An 18800-nucleotide genomic window follows, 5' to 3' on the forward strand; every position below is an offset into this window, starting at 1 on the left:
TGGATTTTGAAGCATCATTTGAGTTGAACAGATGTAAGATTTAACTGTTCTGTTTTCAGAAGCTGAACAGAGAGTGCTAGCATTTTAGGAAATGGATCCTACATAGATTGTTTTGTGAATGACCTTATTTAAGCCCTGAGAATGAGGTTGCTTGGTGAATTTATCAGTCATTATATTCACTGTACAGGGCACTTGCTTTAGTGCTCTAACCCTAGGGAGATGGACTTTCAAGCCTAGAGGCTGGGACTCTTTAGTACTCCCTGATGATGTAGCCCTAAGGCTGAGAAAAGATACTTGGAAAAGGAAGGAAAATTAGTTTCACTGATCTACAAAGTGAAAGCAGAATATTTTCAGTAACATGATTGATGTATAATAATATCTTAGGGCATTTCTACTGCAGCAAGTGTTTCGGGGAAAGTAAACATGGAAGATGTCCCTTTGGTTATCTAAAGCAAAGGATAATGAGCATTGAGTTATTTTTTTGTATTATAGCCATACATCTATGTTTTGGTGATACAATAGGATATATTCATTAGGCCTTTTTCGGTAAAAAAATTTACCCAGGAAATTACCAAGTTTATAGTAACTGTCTCATTTTTAGAAGTAAGAGGATCCATTCCCAGAACTGAATGGGGCAAAAATTGTCTAGTAGTAGATCCAGGAAGAAATGAACTGGAAGTTTCAAATATTTTCATAATTTTGTTTGAAATATTGTGGGCTTTTGGAGATAAAGTTTTTAAGCTTACATTAACATAGTTAAGCTTAAATTAAAAATCAAAATATAATTGAATAATAGAATGCTTTGGGTTTCATTTTACTGCTCTTTTTTGTTACATATATTACACTGTATTTGTAATAGTCTGCACCTAATCACAACCAAACAAGTCATCTCCTTACCTTTATGGTCTGTATTGCCCCAGATCCTCTTACGTTCCTTAGGCTGTCTATGGCTTGCTGTGGTGATACTGTGTCAGATAGGTATAGCAGCAGACAAGCAGCTACTAATAGAACACATGGAAAAATATTATTAGATTATATCAGTGATAGGTTAGAACATTTTATGCTTAGACTTCTGTTGGTGCCAAAGATTCAGTTTGGTGTATTCAAAATGAGTTAAAAGGCTGAGGCCATTTAATGTGTTGCTTTTGACAATTAAAATCATGATCTTAAATGACTGCAGTTGATTTATAGCTTAACACTAACTTCATTAAAAAAAAAAGTTTTACATCAGTTTTTAGGATATTCACAGATATGTGCATCCATCACATTTTCATCACCTCAAAAACAAATTCCATACTCGTTTGCTATCACTTCTCTATATACCACCCCCCATCCCCACCCCATCCCTAAGCAATCACTAGTTTACTTTCTTTCTGTATAGTTTTGTCTATTCTGGACTTCCATGTGAACAGAATAACATAGAATTTTGCGACTGGCTTCTTTCACTTTTCCTTTTCTTGTTTGCAGGGTTTATTCATGTCATAGCAGGATGTATCATGTTTTATCTGTTTATCGGTTGATGGACATTTGGGTTGATTCCACTTTTTGGCTGTTGTGAATAATGCTGCTATAAAATCCATGTACACATTTTTGTTTGGGCATAGGTTTTCATTTCTCTTGGGTATATATACCCAGAAATGGAATCGCTGGGTCATATGATAACTATGTTTAGCCATATGAGGAACTGCTAGACTGTTTTCCAAAGTGGCTGTACCAGTTTACATTGTCATCAACAGTGTATGATAGTTCCAATTTCTCTGCCTCCTTGCCAGTGTTTTTCTTTGGCAATGTTCTTCTAGGAGGATTCCAGCCTCCTAGAGGGTGTGAAATGTTATCTCATTATGGTTTTGATTTGCATTTTCCTGATGACTAATGATGTTGAGCATCTTTTCATGTGTAATTGGCAATTTGCATATCTTGTTTGGAGAAATGGCTATTCAGATCCTTTTCCCATTTTTAAATTGGGTTATTTGTCTTTTGTTATTGAATTGTAAAAGTTCTGTATATTCTAAGATTTGAGTCCCTTTTCACATATAAAATTTGCAAATATATTCTCCTGTGGGTTGTCTTTTCATTTTCCTGATAGTGTTTTTTGAAGCACAAATGTTTTTAATTTTGATGACGTCCAACACTAAAATAAGCCACTGTTATTACAGTGTCATTAACTTTTTCTAACACATTAAAAAATTTTTAAAAATCTAATACAGTAATTAACTTTGATTTTCATGCTTATGTTACCAATGAATATCATTTAGAAGTTATTTTCAGTTAACTTTTAACAGCTGCAAGGGGGACTATTAGACAAACAAGAATGCAGGTGCCAAGACTTGTGGTAAATTATGTTTTTCAGAAGCCTCCAAAACAATGCTGAAAATACCCCCCACTCTCACCCAAGTTTTCTAGGGAGTACGAAGTTTAGGACCTTAAAAGATCCTTTAGGCCTTTGCACATTTATATTGTGTTTCGTTTTATTTTAAATCAAGGTGTGCATTTGACCCAAAAACCAGAGCCTCCCCAAGACCAGAGTTTGCCTAATTTGAGGTTAAAAAATTTGAATAAAAATATATTTCTTACCAAGACAAGATCTTCCAAGTCCTCCATAACAGCTGAAAGGGAAATAAGGTTTTCAAGTATGTACACTTTCATTTCATCCCAACAGGTACAACTAATGACTTGTTCTTTTTACCTTCTGTTTATAACTCCAATGTCTAGCACAGTGCCCTGCACATAGAGAGTACTTATGTTTTACCTAATCAAGAAGAAAGTGTGCTTAATTTCTTGTTGGGAGGTATTCTGAACACTTCTTATAGCCAAGGGAGGCATGGCCTTTTTATTGACCTATTCATACCCCAGGACTCACATCAGTGAAGTGGAGATTAGTTACTAAATCGATAGAAATCAGACTATTTTTCCCAATTGCCACTTTGATTATTTTTCCCTGTCTAAACAAAACCTTAAGTGGTTGTGGGGCAAGTGCTAAACACATGATAACTCTTCATTTACCTAAAAGATAGAATAGAGGTAGTATAGAGATTAAGAGCAAGGACCCTGGAGCCCAGCTGCCTGCATTTGAATCCCAACTGTCATTTACTAAACGTGTGAAACTCAGTAAGTTACTTAACCTCTCCAGGCCTCAGCTGTTTCATCCATAAAATGGTGATAGCAATAGTATCTACATTATAGTGAGGATTGATGAATATTTATAACGGGCTTAGAACAATGCTTGGTACAGAGTAAGAAGTAAATGAATGTTTGCTGCTATTATCTATCATTGTGAAGGAATGAGTTCTGCATAATTGATTTTTCAGAAAAATGGAGATTAACCTCTAAAGCAACAAAACCATTCCTTTAAATCATTTTTCAAGATTCTAAAAAGTGTATTACATACTTCCTAACTTTCTTAGAGGGTATACTTAACCTCATTTAGTGATGACTTATCACAAACATCAAGTACTGTCGTTATTTTAGATACAGCTATAGAGACATGTCTTGGTTCAGGATGTGACGTATAGGAACAAATAGGTACTGACCCCTAGAGTTAGTCATGACCTTGCTTTCTACAAAGCATCCTAGATGTAGGCCTGTTTCAGAGAGATCTAGATCTAATAAAGGTGGGGAGAGGTAGAGCACTTGAACGGCTTTCTGCAAGGTAAATACTGTTTTACTACTCTTGCTATCTTTTATCTTTTTTCTTTTGTTTTCCTTTGTATTTCCTATGAATTTCTACTTATACTCCAGCTCAAATTTCATTTCCTGAAATTTCTTTGTGTCCCCATGGAAATGATCGCTGTCCTATGTGTTACCTTGCACACATCTTCTGCAGGTTACTGCACTTACATGGTAGCATTGTTAGCCTGGGGGCTCCTTGAGGGGAGAGATTGTGCCTTGTTTTGTATTCTCAGTGGTTGGCTCACAGTAGGCAAACAGCGTTTCCTGATTTTATAAAGGAATGAAAATGTCCAGACAGAACCAGTAAGACAGCACTGGTAGACAAAAGGATAGTGGATTCTAAGGTATAAATTTACAGCTGTATCTGTCAATCTATCAAGGATGGCAGAACAGATAGAAAATTGTCTTTGTCCAAAAAACATTAGGTTGTAAGCTCTGTAAGCAACTGCTGTAGAATACTTTTGAAAGCTCTAGGACAGTAAAAATTTCTAGTCATCAGACACTTTATTTATGGGAGCCTGAAAATATTCAACATATGCAAGGTCTCCTATCCATCTATCCATCCTATTTCTATTCTGTTCAAATATCAGAGCATTTGGTTTGCCAGAACCTCCGTGAGTAGAATTCGTTAAGCTTCACTGAACTGAGCTAGTTTGATTTCTATAAACTTTCGTGGAGGCTGCTTTCAACAATTTATTTGAAAAAAATCTCAAAATTAGTTTGGAAAATGGGGAGATAATATTTTTGACTAACTACATCTATCTAATGCTATTTTACCTATGCTTATCAGAAATTTAACCACACCTAAACTCTGGTACAGAGAACTGTAGTCTGTAGAGAGTGAAGAACTAGAAGCAACCTACGTTACAGTTTCTAAACTCCAGGGAAAAGTGTAATCCTCATCTAGTGCTAATGTATTTATTCTGAAATTTTGCTTTTACAATTAGTAAACGTGTGTCCCTCAAGACCCTTGTACTTGGTAGTCTGCCATCAGAACTGGCACTAGTGACATGATGCATCTGGGCCACAGGTGTAAGGAGAGAAGTTGGCTGGGCTGGCCCTTACACTAGTGCTTCTGGTTTCTATGGTTATTTGGTATAGTCTGCATACCTCTAGTTCAAACCAATAGTCTGGGTGACCTAAGGGCTTTTGAGTTATTTATAACCCAACCTTGTTTTGGAAAGGATAAAACAGCTTATTAGGATACAAAAAGTACAATAAGCACAGTGAGAAAAGAAGGACTAGTTTTCTCCCTGTGGCTGGCTCTCTTCTGTGCTGCGTCTCACTTCTCCTGGCAGGGCAGCTGCTATTTATTATCTACAGCACCTCTTCTAATCTTTGCATTGCTACTGTCAGTTCCCATTCTCTTCTTCCTTTCACCATGTATTTTGTTCCTCTCTCCTCATTTTTGCCCCTTTCCTTAACCTATTTTGTTTTAAACTTTCATATTGCAGCTTGTGTTTTTATAGCTGCTGAGAATGAGAGTCTCTCATTCTAGTAGAAGGTTCATAGTCATATTTTTAAGATTTCCTCACTGCTTAGAGATATCTTCACTGCTGCTAATTTTTTTAAAACTGACTTTCTTGCTATTAGAAGGAAACTAAGCAACTGAAAGGCTGAGATAAGTGGGGTGTGAATATAACAGAACCATGTTCCACCTATCTCTTGCAGGGTTGAGTTCCCCAAAATTGTAAATAAAAGTCCAAGAAAAAATGAAAGGGGAAAAAAAGCTTATAATCCTATTCTAAAACTTCGAAATCTGCTTATTTATTGTCCTTATTCTTCAAAAGTAATAATAGCAAATGTTTGAGTGCTTACTTTGTACCAGGCATTGTGCAAGTACTCTTTATGCATTATCTCATTTTAATCCTTGGAATAGACTATGAGATAGGAACAAAGATGTGAAAATTTGAGAAATCATTGGGACATTTCTCATGTAGTTTACCAAGAAAAAGAACATACTGTATTAAGGTTTTCCGGTTATTTTTAAGGCAGATTGCAAGCTCCTCCATTATTTCACAGCAGCTGGCTATGTCAGGAGTCCCGCCATCTCGGATTGGATGGTGATGAGTGGTAATTCCATACTGCTGGTAGAAGCCCAAAAGATTGGGAACCCTATATTTTGACAGTTCTCCTCTGGTGCAGAAAACAAATATGTCTTGTATACCATAGCTCTTTAGTTCTTCTGCCAATAGACCAAGATACACACGAACACACATAAAACATTGCAGATTTAAATTCGGTCAAGAGAAAGAATATGAAGTTAAGTTTCTTAAGCCAAACTATGTAAATAAGAAAGAATTCTCTACAAATTTGAAGTACCTATTGATAATTTAAAATGCTATGGAACTGTCTTCAAACTAGGGTAAAAATCAAGTCACTAAGCACAAAATACGAACCAAAAGTTCTTAAAAGTTTTATTTCTATACCTGAGTGTGTACATGTGTATGCACTAACAGATGATTAAAATTAACTCTGACAAATAGGCAGAAAGCTTTATACTGAACTTCAAGGTGAGTCGATTACAATTGAAAAAAATTTTCACTAAAAACTACTTTCAAACAAATTTAAAAACACCTAATATTTCAAAATAAACTCTTGAGAAGGAATGATTCCACTTTTTTTTCCTTTTTCTCATGAAATCAACCATGTTTGCTACTTTCATCACTTTACTGTTTGTTTCACTCTAAGCATTGTATGCCTAAAATCTTCACTGTGATGGTGCCAGAGCTCTTGTATTCTTCCTTATATTTGTATTATACCACACAATCACATATTTAATTTTATGGGTTAGGTTTCTAACTAATAAAGCATTAAGTATATTAAAATTATTTGACTTAGCTAATTTCAAGTATTACTATAGACCGTTCTATCCTCTGGAACTTCCTGTGACAGAATTCACTATCGAGCATTTGGTTCAAAAAGACTAACTCTTGCTGATATGAACTCCTCCCTTATCCCAAATGCCCCCATCCCCTGCCATCACCAAGTTCAAGGACATTTAACTGTTTAGGTACAAAGTGCCTTCTTTTATCAAGGACCTCTAGATCTGCACTGTCAAATAGGGTAGCCATTAGACAGACATGGCTATTGAGCACTTGAAATATGGCTAGTCCAAACTCTTTAGTTCTTCTGCCAATGGACCAAGATACAAAACAGTGCAGGTATAAATACACCTGATTTCAAAGTCTTAAAAAAAATGTAAAGTATCTCATCAATTAGTTGTTTTACACTGAAACACTAACATATTGAAATGATAATATTGGGGTATATTAGGTTAAATATTATTAAAATTAATTTTACCTGTTCCTTTTTTTTTTTACTGTGGCAACTAGTAAATGTATGGCTTCCATTTGTATCTCCCATTATATTTCTATTGGACAGTGTTGCTCTAGATAATGCTATTATATTTTTTACTTACAATGAGATTTAACCTGTGTTTAACATACTTAACCATTTTAAGAGAGTAGGTCGTTTTCTATTTGCCTCTTGTACATCTTCAGTGGTTTCCATGCAGTCTGTCCTGGAAAGGACTTTGAAGAGGAACTAAAGGAACTGCTGTGGCAAGAGTCTAGGTCTCCCCCATTAAACACTTCTATGCAGTTTATACATATAATATAACAACAACAATCAGTGAAAAGCAATACCATGTTTAGGTAAATAATGGGTTCTCTGGGCTCTTCACAAATACCTCTTCAAATATTAGAATAAATCTACAGTATGAAACTTCACAAAATATTTATATTTATTTGATATAAATAAATAGAAGAGACTGTGCAGTTTGTTCCTTTTGACAAGGAGATTTTCAGTGTTATTAAATAAAAAACCTATTAGTATGGTTGTCTCATACAACACCTACCTGTATCTTTTTGGATATTTCTTCTAACATCTTTAAATTTACAACCTATAAGTAATAATAAAGCAAATTAAAGTCAATTTTTGGTCATATATAACAAGAATATTTAAACAATAAATAGCTACTTTGGAAAGTCATTCCACATAATCATATGTTTCAATTCCATTATGCATGTGAATCTCACTTTCTTGGGAATGTAATTACAGCAGTTCATAGATCCCAGCTGGAAGAACTCTTGATCCAAGCAAGGATTCTTTATTCTATGATTTTCTTCTGTAACAAGTACCTGGCTCTAGCCTTTAGTCTCATATTGTATCCCATCGTTTAAGTTTTATTAAGATAGGTATACCGGAAATATAGAACAGTGAATGCAGATCTGGAAGGGTTTTAACAGTGAAGCTATGCTCCTTTATCTCTAGGCCACCCTGAGGATTTCCAAAAGTGAGTTCCCCAGTGTTGAGAATCTGTGAATTCCTCTTATTGCCCAATACAGAGAAAGATGTGTTAGCTGACCAAAACATAGTTTTAAATATACCAATAAGAAGCCAACTGTAGAGATACTTACCTGGGAGAGCACATAAACCAAGAAACTGAGAACAATTCACTCTTGACAGGGGTAGCCTGAAATGAAGAAGAATTGATCAGATTTGGTTCAGTTCCAGAAAAGTTATAAATGGAAATGTAATTAATGTGTGTTTGCCACTGATATAGGGTATTTTAAATTAAAGTTTTATAGTAGTTACAAAACAAAAATTCACAGTTGATTATCAATATGTTGGTCGTAACAAGGCCTAGAACAACTGAAAGTTTTAAAACATGGACTTAATTCCTTAGTTACAATTTCTCTTAAAAATGGAAAGTTAATGTAATTAAAGTAACTTTAAAGACAATGTCTAGCTCACTGACAGCTAGTATAAAGTGTATTTAAATCACCTCATAGTATGTTAACAGAGATATTTTGTACTAGTAACCTTAGATGAATAAGGAGGAAATGACAATCTGGTAATTTAATCCCCAGCATTCAGTCTATGTTACTATTTTAGGAATTATTTGTAGGACTTCCTAAACATATAATTTCATATGATGAAAACCACAGGTTTTTGTTGTGATGGATATTAAAACAAGAAATATTTCAAGCAATCATATTCCCAATTTGCAGTACCCAGGGATGGAGGGTATTTACATTGTCTGCAAGACAGAAAATAAACTTAGAGGAAAATGGGAGTCTTCATATGGATACCACTTGACTTTTCCTCTTGCTAGTTCTTTTTGGCTGTTTTGTCTTGGTAGATGAGTTTTTTTTTTGAGACGGTTTTAGTATTTGAAAGAGGAGTTTAGAAGGGAAATGAAGGATAATTGCTATACCACATTTATAGTTGATTGCTGGTTGTAGGCATAACCATGGTATTTTGCCAAGATTTGGAAGAATTTATGTAGAAACTTCTTTGGTTATTTTATCTATGGTAATGTGATTTTTATCTTAAACAGTTTGCTGACAGATATATTACTTATGACAAGTAGTTCTAAGTATTATCTAGGATGTGACTTAATGATAAATGATTAAATATTTCATCCTTATATTTGCTATACTATTCTTTTGTGGTAAAAGAATAAGTAGATTTTGTTCCTAAATGGGAGAGAATTCTGATCCTACATCGACTACTTCTTACTTACTTACCTCTGCTATGGTTTTCCCAATGTATAAAGACAAAACAAAACAAAACAAAACAAAACCCTACCTTATTCAATATCACGGATAGTAAATGAATCACGGAGTTAGAAGATTCCTTTAAGATCAGGATTATATAATGAGCAGAAGAGAATCACTAAATATTTCAATATGTGGACTATATTCTACAATGATTTTGATGTACACATCAAGTATTTTAGCTCATTAATGATCAGGATCACTAACTTACCATGATATCTGAATTGGAGTATGATCATCTTCAACAGGCTCTTCATCTGATGAGTCAAACTCACTTGTTTGCAATGAACTAGGCTTCAGAAGAAATCAGTTATGTTAAATAACTATAAAGAAGAATATTTACGTAGTCTTAGTATACCTGGTCCTTGCTTACACACATACTGAATACATTTGCAATTTATTCAGTCATCAATCTGGACTATCAGAGAGATCAGCAATAACACTAATAAATGATTGCTATTTACCATCCTATTAATAATTTCATGGTGGAGAGTTGGATTGGGAACCAAGAAACCTGGCTTCTGCTCCTAGTTCTGCTATTTACTATATAATCTTGGATAAGCCAATTCTGTTTATTCTGGATCTCAGTTTTCCTCAGCTATAAAGTGAGAAGATTTATTCATTTATTCACAAATATTTGTTGGACATTTTCCATTTTCCAACCTCTGGATCCATAAGATAGTCAACTTCCATATAGCTGGAGAGACAGTTGAGTACATAGATCACAGAAGAAAGGTATAAGTGCTAAAATGGAAGCATAAACTACATGCTGTAGAGCAGAGAACTGACAAGTGACTGCCTTGGGAGCTGGAGAAAGCTTCACAGGGAAGATGTTTCAGCTGGATTTTGAAGGATGACCAGGTTTTTAGGCAGAAATGGAAGAAGATATTAAGGCAACTAAAGTAAAAGGAGAAATATGAAAGGGCTTGTGTATTCAGGAACTGTGATACCAGAACCAAAGTGGGGCAGAGGAGATGAAACTAGAGAAGTAGTTTTACTCACCCCATTTCTCAAAACAAAACAAAACAAAACCCACATGGCATAGTAACTTATGGGAGGAGTTACAGGTGAATAACCTGCAACCAACTTTATGAATCACTGGACTAGAGACTGCGGTATCTTTATACCTTTCTAAGGAGCTGGAACTCAATCCTAAATCAGCATCACTGGAAGATTTTTTATACTCCCTCCCGGATTTTTAAAGTATCAATAAATAGCACACCTTTCTTCCATTTCCTAGTTGGAACCAGTTGAGAGATAAGACACTGGGAAACCAATGGAGATCAAAATGTTAGTTTTGTTGCTGAGTGCCAAATGGAGGATGTGGCTTTAAAATGTGGCTAACTAGGCTTGCCAATTCTTCACCCCAGACTAGACAGACTTATCCACCCAGTCATGGGCACAAATGGACAACCCCAGGGCTTCTGTGTGGTAGAGAGACCAGACCAGAAAGCACCCTCTGCAGCCAAGCTGGCAGGTGGATAGATCCCTAGAGAGAAGGGAAGAAAGGGTTGAGCTACACGTAGTCAGGGGTCTGATAAGTCATGCTTCCCCTCCTGAGGACAAGAGGATGACGGCTAGAGAGAAAGGCCAGGAGTGAAGGAGAAGATGACATCCCTCCATATGGAAACAAGGGGATTAAACAAGTGTAACCACCCCATGTCCTATCTAGATACAAGCTATATTCTATAATGGTCTTGTATGCTACTAGATCACATTACAGAGACAATTTAGGCTATGAATTTGAGTTGTTTTGACTCTATCCCTAGTGTTAAAATCAATTCAATCTAAAGGAAGACCTTTTTATAGGTTGTCATCCCTGTGATAGGTGATAGTGGTCAGGGATGTGGTGGGGTTTCAGCTCCTGGCCTGCTTCTGTCCCCAATCCCACCCCTCTCCTTTAAAGCAGTTTTAATGATTCAGGAGTTTCCATTTGTGTGTTATATTCACTCAGGCTCTCCCAGCCAAGTTTACAAATCTTAACAGAAGTTAGGCGTTCTTGCTTCCCCAGGTCCAGTGATTCTGAACCCCAGGGAGAAGGGCGCAGGACAGGTGGCCGGGGCATGGTGATGTCACCCACAGGCCGGGGTGTGGCGACCGTATTTCAAGACGTTTTCCGCATTCGCGGGGACGCCTGGTCCTCAGTGGGCTCAGGGCAGCTCCCGGACACTCTTCGGGGCTGGGGTATCAGACAAATCCGGGACACTTAAACTGCATGCCTCAGTTTTCTCCGTAAAACAGGGCCCATCTGTCTCCTACAGGGCTGTCGTGTGAGGTTTATGAGACCCTGCAGGCGACAGTTCACAGTCCACAGTAGGTGCGCAGTGAATGTCCGTCTTTCCCTCTTCGGTCGCCTTCTCAGCTCCGCGGAGTCTGGTTCCTTCGCAGCCATCGCTCTCGGCGCGTCCCGGGAAGTGCCACCTCCCCGATCCTCAGGACGGTTACTGCGCGAGGCGCGCCGCCACCAGGCTCGGGCTACTCTCCAGCCCAAGAACTGGCCTTAGGGACCCTCTCCCATCCCTGTGGCTTCGCTCTTCCAATGCCCGAGTTTCCCCTCCTGTCCCCAGACTCACCGGCTTCATCGCTTGTCACCCCACGTCGTGACCCGCCGCCGTCTCCCTCTGGCAGCTCGGGCGTCTCAGCCGCCTCCACGCGCCGAACCCGCCCCACCCCTCAGCTCATTGGTAAGTCCGACCGGGAGGTGGGGTGCGGCGTCTTCTAAGAACCAATCAGATCCTTCTTCTGTCTTTTACTCCGCCTCCTTGTGCCTGGCTCGGCCTCTAACCGCTCATTGGTTTCTAGCAGGCCTTTGAAACACGCGCGGGAGCAGAGCCCAGTTGAACGTTGATTGGCTACGAGAGCGCCATCCTCCTGCCAGTTGAGAGTGTGGAGGGGGCGGGGAGTGGTGACCAGCCGAAGCGCTTTGGGGATGCTGGGAAGCTATGCTTTCTAGTGGCAGAACTTGACTGGTACCGAGGTAGAGAGTTTCTGTTTTCTTAAGGTTTTAATTTCTTTTTTACCTTTTAGGGCGTGGGAAGGGCACTTTCCTAGTGCGCCTTATGAAAATATTTCACACAGGTTTTACAATTATGGTCATATCTGGTTATACAAATATTAGGGAAATGGCTAAAAATCTGAAGTGTAAACATAACCTATATGCTTGGGATTTTATATTCTTACCATTCCAGGATCTAGACAAGTTAGGGTATAGACCAACCTTGCTGTTCACTAAATATGAATGAAGTAATAGTGTATGAAGGCAAGATAAACAGAAAAATGCCAAATGGCTCTATGTTGCCAGGGTTTCTACATAACTGGCTCTAATCTTTTTACAATGTGTTTGATTATTCTCTCCTCCGCCTCCTGTCCCCATTAGCTGGTCTTGGGGAAGGTAGTCTCCTGGAGCAAAATTACCTGCAGATCTGAGAAAAATACCCACAAGTTTCAGCTCCCAGACTGATACTGTGAAAGCCAGTGGGTAGAGAGCTATTTACAAAAATTTGTTAGAAAAGAAGACAGCACAATTTGACTTAGAAACCCAGTAGGATCTTTTGTTGTCAGGAAGTTCTTAGATCTGTATTGTCTGATAATGGTGGCCACTAACTTCATGTGGCTATTGAGGATCTGAAATGTAGTTAGTCCAAATAGAAATGTTCTGTAACTGTAAAATACACACCAGATTTTGAAGTCTTAGTACCAAAACAAAAAAAAGAAAAAAAAGAAAACCATATAATATCTTGTTAATTTTATGCTGATTACATGCTGAAATAATTTGGATACCATTAAAATATTGTATTAAAATTAATTTCATTTGTTTGTTTTTACTTTTTAAAAATGTGGGCTGTCAAAAGGAGGTGGGGCAAGATGGCAGCATAGAGAAGTGTGGAATTTAGTTAATTATTTACTAGAGCGACTAGTAAATAACCAGGAACAACTAGTAAATAATCTGGAACAACTGTTGGGAGACATCTGAGAATGGACACTTATTGTACACCAGCCTGAAATGGGTGGAATAGCTGAGATCACAGCACAGAATCTTAAGTAAACTACCCAAACCTGGAGATGGTGCCTCTCTCCCACAATGTCATGTGGAAAAAAGAAACAGGTTACAGGGAAAGTAACTCAACCAAGCTCCAAATGTGGTTTTAATTAACAAATTTGGACTACTGAATAAAAGCTACAAGGACAGATAATCCTCAACAAAGCAGGAAAGGAAATTGAGGTTCCTTTCAGCAAAGAGGAGGCAGGGCTGATGGAAAAAATATACATAAATAAGTAACAACAGAGGCTTTTGGAGATGGCTGGGCTCAGAATACTGGAAAATTACTGTATCCCAAGAAAAGGGGGCACAGAGAACTGGGTACCAACACCAGCTGACCAGCGAAACTGAGGAGCTGGGAACTGGCTCTGAAAAGGGGCTTTTGTTCTTTTACTGTTTTTTTCCTTTCACTCTAAGCAGCTCGTTAGAGAAAGCCTCAGGCATTTTCAATTGTCAGTGTTGACCCAGACAACAGTGGAGTTAACATAGGCAAAGAGACAAAGGAGGAATTCAAGTGTAGAAGATAACTCTCTAAAGGGTGTATCTTCCCTAAGAAAAGGTGAATGGGGCCCAGCTCAAGTGGCTGCCCTCCTTCAGAGAATTCAGGGCCTGTGTGTGTGTGTGTGTGTGTGTGTGTGTGTGTGTGTGTGTGTGTGTGTGTGTGTGGTGTGTTGGGGGAGGGGGAACAAAAAGAAAAACCAGAAACCAAGTAAGCTTGGCTTCTGACACCCTTGGGACAGGGTCCCCTGAGAATTAAAGGGGCGATACCTCTCTACACCAGTGGGGAGCTGTGGGCTGACAAGCACCACCTGCTGAACAGGATAGGAAAAGCACAGAGTTCAGAGGCCTCACAGTAAAGTCTCACAATCTGCTGGGTCTCACCCTTAGGGAAACATGAAACTGAATATAGCCTCCTCCTTAAAAGTGAGCCCGTCTGGTCTGGGAAAATCTGATTGGAGTAATCAAGGAAACCAGATGCCTAGACAACAGAAAATTACAAATCACAGTAGAAAAAATGAAGATATGGCACAGCTAAAGGAACGACCTTACATTCAACTGAGATACAGGAATTGAAACAATTACTTAAAGATCTTCAAACAAATATGCTAAATCAATTCAAAAATCAAATCAACAAGTTGAGGGAAGATATGGCAAAAGAGATGAAGGATACAAAAAAGACATGGGGTGAACACAAGGAAGAATTTGGAAGTTTGAAAAAACAATTGGCAGAACTTATGGGAATGAAAGGCACAATACGATAGATGAAAAACACAATGGAGACATACAACAGTAGATTTGAAGAGGCAGAAGAAAAGATCCATGAACTGGAGAACAGAGCATCTGAAATCCTAAACACAAGAGAACAGATAGAGAAAAGAAAGGAAAAATATGAGCAACGTCTCAGGGAGTTGAATGACAACATGAAGCACATGAATGTATGTGTCATGGGTTTCCCAGAAGGAGAAGAGAAGGGAAAAGGGGCAGAAGCAATAATGGAGGAAATAATGAAAAATTCCCATCTCTTATGAAAGACATAAAATTACAGATCCCAGAAGCACAGTGTACCCCAAACAGAATAGATCTGAATAGACCTATGCCAAGACACTTAATAAGCAGATCATCAAATGTCAAAGACAAAGAGGAAATTCTGGAAGCAGCAAGAGAAAAGCGATCCATCACATAAAAGGGAAGCTCGTTAAGACTATGTGCAGATTTCTCAGTAGAAACCATGGAGGTGAGATGGCATTGGTATGATATATTTAAGATACTGAAAGAGAAAAACTACCAAGAATTTTATATCCAGCAAAACTGTCCTTCAAATATGAGGGAGAGTTTAAAGTATTCTCTGACAAACAGACATGGAGAGAGTTTGTGAACAAGATACCTGCTCTGTGGGAAATACTAAAGGGAGCACTACAGACAGATAGGACAAGACAGGAGAGAGAGGTTTGGAGCACAATTTTGGGTGATAGCACAATAATGTAAGTACACTGAACAAAGATGACTGTGAGTATGGTTGAAAGAGGAAGGTTAGGGGCATGTAGGACACCAGAAAGAAATATAGAAGATAAAGACTGGGACTGTATAACTTAGTGAAACCTAGAGTGGTCAATGATTGTGATTAAGTGTACAAATATGTTTACATATGAGAGAGAACAAATGAATGTCACCTTTGTGTGGTGTTAAAAAGGAAGTGGTATTGGGGAAAAATACAATCAATGCAAACTAGTCTATAGTTAACTCTAGTTTATATTACAAGCATATTATAATATAAACTATGCAAACTGGACTCTACTGACTAGAGTCTAATCAATGCAAACTAGAGTCTATAGTTAACTCTAGTCTATATTGCAAGCATATTGTAATATTTGGTGTATTTAAGGCAATACACCAAAGTAAATGCCTATAAGAGGGGAATATAGGGAGGGGTATGGGATCCTTGGCATAGGTGGTGGTGTATGAATTTTTACTGTATTGTATTTTGCTTTTTAATTAAATTCAGTTTTATTGAGATATATTCATATACCATGCAATCATCTGTACAATCAACTGTTCGTAGTACTGTCATATAGTTATGCATTCATCATCCAATCTATTTTTGGACATTTTCCTTTCACCAGAAGGAATAAGAATAAGAATAAAAATTGGAAGTAAAAAAAAAAAAAAAACCACACCCAAATCACCCCCAATTCCACCCTATTTTTAATTTAGTTTTTGTCCCCATTTTTCTACTCATTCATCCATACACTGGATAAAGGGAGTGTGATCTACAAGGTTTTCATAATTACACTGTCAACCCTCGTAAGCTACATTGTTATACAAACATCTTCAAGAGTCAAGGCTACTGCGTTGGAGTTTGAGTTTCAGGTATTTACTGTGAGCTATCCCAATACATTAAAACCTAAAAAGTGTTATCTATATAATGCATGAGAATGCCCACCAGAGTGACCTCTCAGCTCCATTTGAACTCTCTGCCAGTGAAACTTTATTTCATTTATTTTGCATTCCCCTTTTGGTCAAGAAGATGTTCTCAATCCCATGACACTGGGTCCAGATTCATCCCCAGGAGTCATATCCTGCCTTGTCAGGGAGATTTACACCACTCAGAGTCAGGTCCCATGTACGGTGGAGGACAGTGAGTTCACCTGCCAAGGTGGCTTAACTAGAGAGAGAGGGCCACATCTGAGCAACAAAGAGGTACTCAGGGGGAGACTCCTAGGCACAATTATAGGCAGGTTTAGTCTCTCATTTGTCAATCCCCAAGATAGAGGGCTCAGCATACCAAGATGTCAGTCCTCAATGTTTGTGAGAACATCAGCAACAATCCAGGTGAGGAAGTCCAACACGTCTGCATTTTCCCTCAGCTCCTCCTCAGGGGGGCCCTGCATATGTATTTTTATTCTCTGCCCAAATTACTTCAGGATGTATCACTACTTCACACTAACCTATACAAACCTACCAGATCTCACTTCCTATTCAAAGTTCCATGTAATTATGGTGTTTGAACAAACTGACTGTAGAAGTTACATTGTTTAGAAAATATAGATCCTGCATAATAAACATCTCTTCCCTTGGTCTCACATGGAAGTTGAAGTTTTAAAACACAGTCAGTTTTGACCTTTACCCTTTGAACTGATTTGCCCTAGTCTTAACCAAATCTGCTTCATTCATATCTCTGAAGTCTGGGCTCTTTTTCAGCTTTTTTTTTTTTTTTTGACAGTTGCTATATGAGACAATACTGACATTCATATCTGCTGAGTTCTATCTCTGAGTTTCAGGTGTCACACAGATAACCAATGTCCCAGAGACTGTTCAGGTTATACACAAAGGGATCAGCATCTCAGAGTTTGGAGATAGCCATTACAATTCAGGAATAGATTTGACTGCTGTAAGAATTTACAATCTGGGGGCCATTACAATAATCATTCCCCTGGTAGGCTGTGTTCTAAGATTCAGTTCTGAGTTTGCACATTGTAGTTAGTCCATATTGGTGAGACATTATAGTATTTGCATTTGTTTCTGGTGTACTTTCCTCAAAATGGGGTCTAAAGGATCCATTCACCTTGTTGCGTGTCTGACAGCTTTACTCTTTCTTGTGGTTGCTCAATAATCCATTGATTAATACACCATAATTCACCATTCTGTTTCTCAGTTGATGTACCCTTTGGCTCCCTCCATCCAGTGCAAATCATGAATACTGCCTCCATAAACACCAGTGTGCAAATGTCCATTCATGTGTCTGCTCTCAGATCTTCCAAGTACATACCCCATAATGAAGTTGCAGGACCTTATGGCACCCACATACTTAGCTTCTTGTGGAACCACCACACTGACCTCCAGAGAGGCTACACCATTCTGCCTCCTCAACAACAGTAACTAGGTACATTCCTCTCTCCATGTTTTCTGCAGCACTTTTATCCCTATTTATATTTTTTCCTATAATTTTATAGAGATATATTCACATACCATACAATTACCAAAAGTATACAATCAGTTGTTCATGGTATCATCATATGGTTGTGCATTTATCACCATAGTCAATACTTGGACATATTGTTTATTAAGAAAAAAGTTTTTTTTTTTTTTTTTAGCAAATAATAAAAAAGATAATTAAAAGAAAAATAAAATATCATACAATATAATGGTAAGGTCAGACAACAACACCACTGCGAAGAATCCCGTATCCCTCCCTTATAAATCCCTGTCATATACATTCAGCTTTGGTATATTGCCTTTGTTACATTTAATGGAAGCATATTACAATGCTATTGTTGACCACAACTCCCATTTGCTTTATGTTTTTTCCCAAATACCATCCCTTTTTAAACACTCTGCATGGTTGACATTCATTTGTTCTCCCACTTGTAAAAACATTTTTATATTTGTACATTTAGTAACAGTCATTGGCCACTCCAGTTTTTGCCAAGTTATACAGTCCCAGTCTTCATCATCTATCTTTACCTCTGGTGTCATACATGCCCCTATCCCACTCCTATCAGCTTTACTCATAGACATGTTTGTTCAGTGTACTTACAATATTGTGCTACCATCACACAGTATTATGCTATCTATTTCTGGATCTATACAGTCAAACCTGCTGAACATTCTGTAGTTCTTCAGCATGAAATGCCCAATCTCTACCCTCTTTCTATTTCCTGGTAGCCTATGTTATCAGCTTTTAACTCTCAAAGTTTGCTCATTAATATTAGTTTATATTAGTGAGACCATACAGTATTTGTCCTTTTGTTTCTGGCTAACTTCACTAAACATAATGTCCTCAAGGTTCATCCACGTTATTATGTGTTCCATGTCTTTGTTCTGTCTTATAGCTGTGTAATATTCCATCATGTGTTTATACCACAGTTTGTTTTTCCGCTCATCTGTTGTGGACATTTGGGCTGTTTCCCTCTCTTGGCAATTGTGAATTATGCCACAATAATTCTCGGTTTACAAATGTCCATTCATGTCTTAACTTTCAGTTCCTCTGAGTATGTATCTAGCAAAGGAATAGCTGGGTCATATGGCAA

At 37.8% G+C, this 18800-nt stretch overlaps 1 protein-coding gene across 1 annotated transcript in view; it reads right to left on the reverse strand.

Annotated features, from left to right (window-relative positions):
* The window catches only part of CDKN3 (cyclin dependent kinase inhibitor 3), a 14562-nt gene extending 2698 nt beyond the window's left edge, over positions 1 to 11864 (reverse strand). Inside the window, exons 1-7 of the mRNA XM_037832676.1 lie at positions 11807 to 11864; positions 9445 to 9527; positions 8091 to 8146; positions 7529 to 7573; positions 5632 to 5854; positions 2575 to 2606; positions 898 to 1001 (exon numbers count right to left, since the gene is read on the reverse strand). Coding sequence (XP_037688604.1) covers positions 898 to 1001; positions 2575 to 2606; positions 5632 to 5854; positions 7529 to 7573; positions 8091 to 8146; positions 9445 to 9527; positions 11807 to 11815 — 552 coding nt within the window. The 5' untranslated portion in view covers positions 11816 to 11864. The remainder of the gene's footprint in view (positions 1 to 897; positions 1002 to 2574; positions 2607 to 5631; positions 5855 to 7528; positions 7574 to 8090; positions 8147 to 9444; positions 9528 to 11806) is intronic.
* Positions 11865 to 18800: the final 6936 nt, after the last annotated feature.

The sequence above is a fragment of the Choloepus didactylus genome, chromosome 4 (genome assembly GCF_015220235.1).
Source record: "Choloepus didactylus isolate mChoDid1 chromosome 4, mChoDid1.pri, whole genome shotgun sequence".
NCBI classification, from domain to species: Eukaryota; Metazoa; Chordata; class Mammalia; order Pilosa; family Megalonychidae; genus Choloepus; species Choloepus didactylus.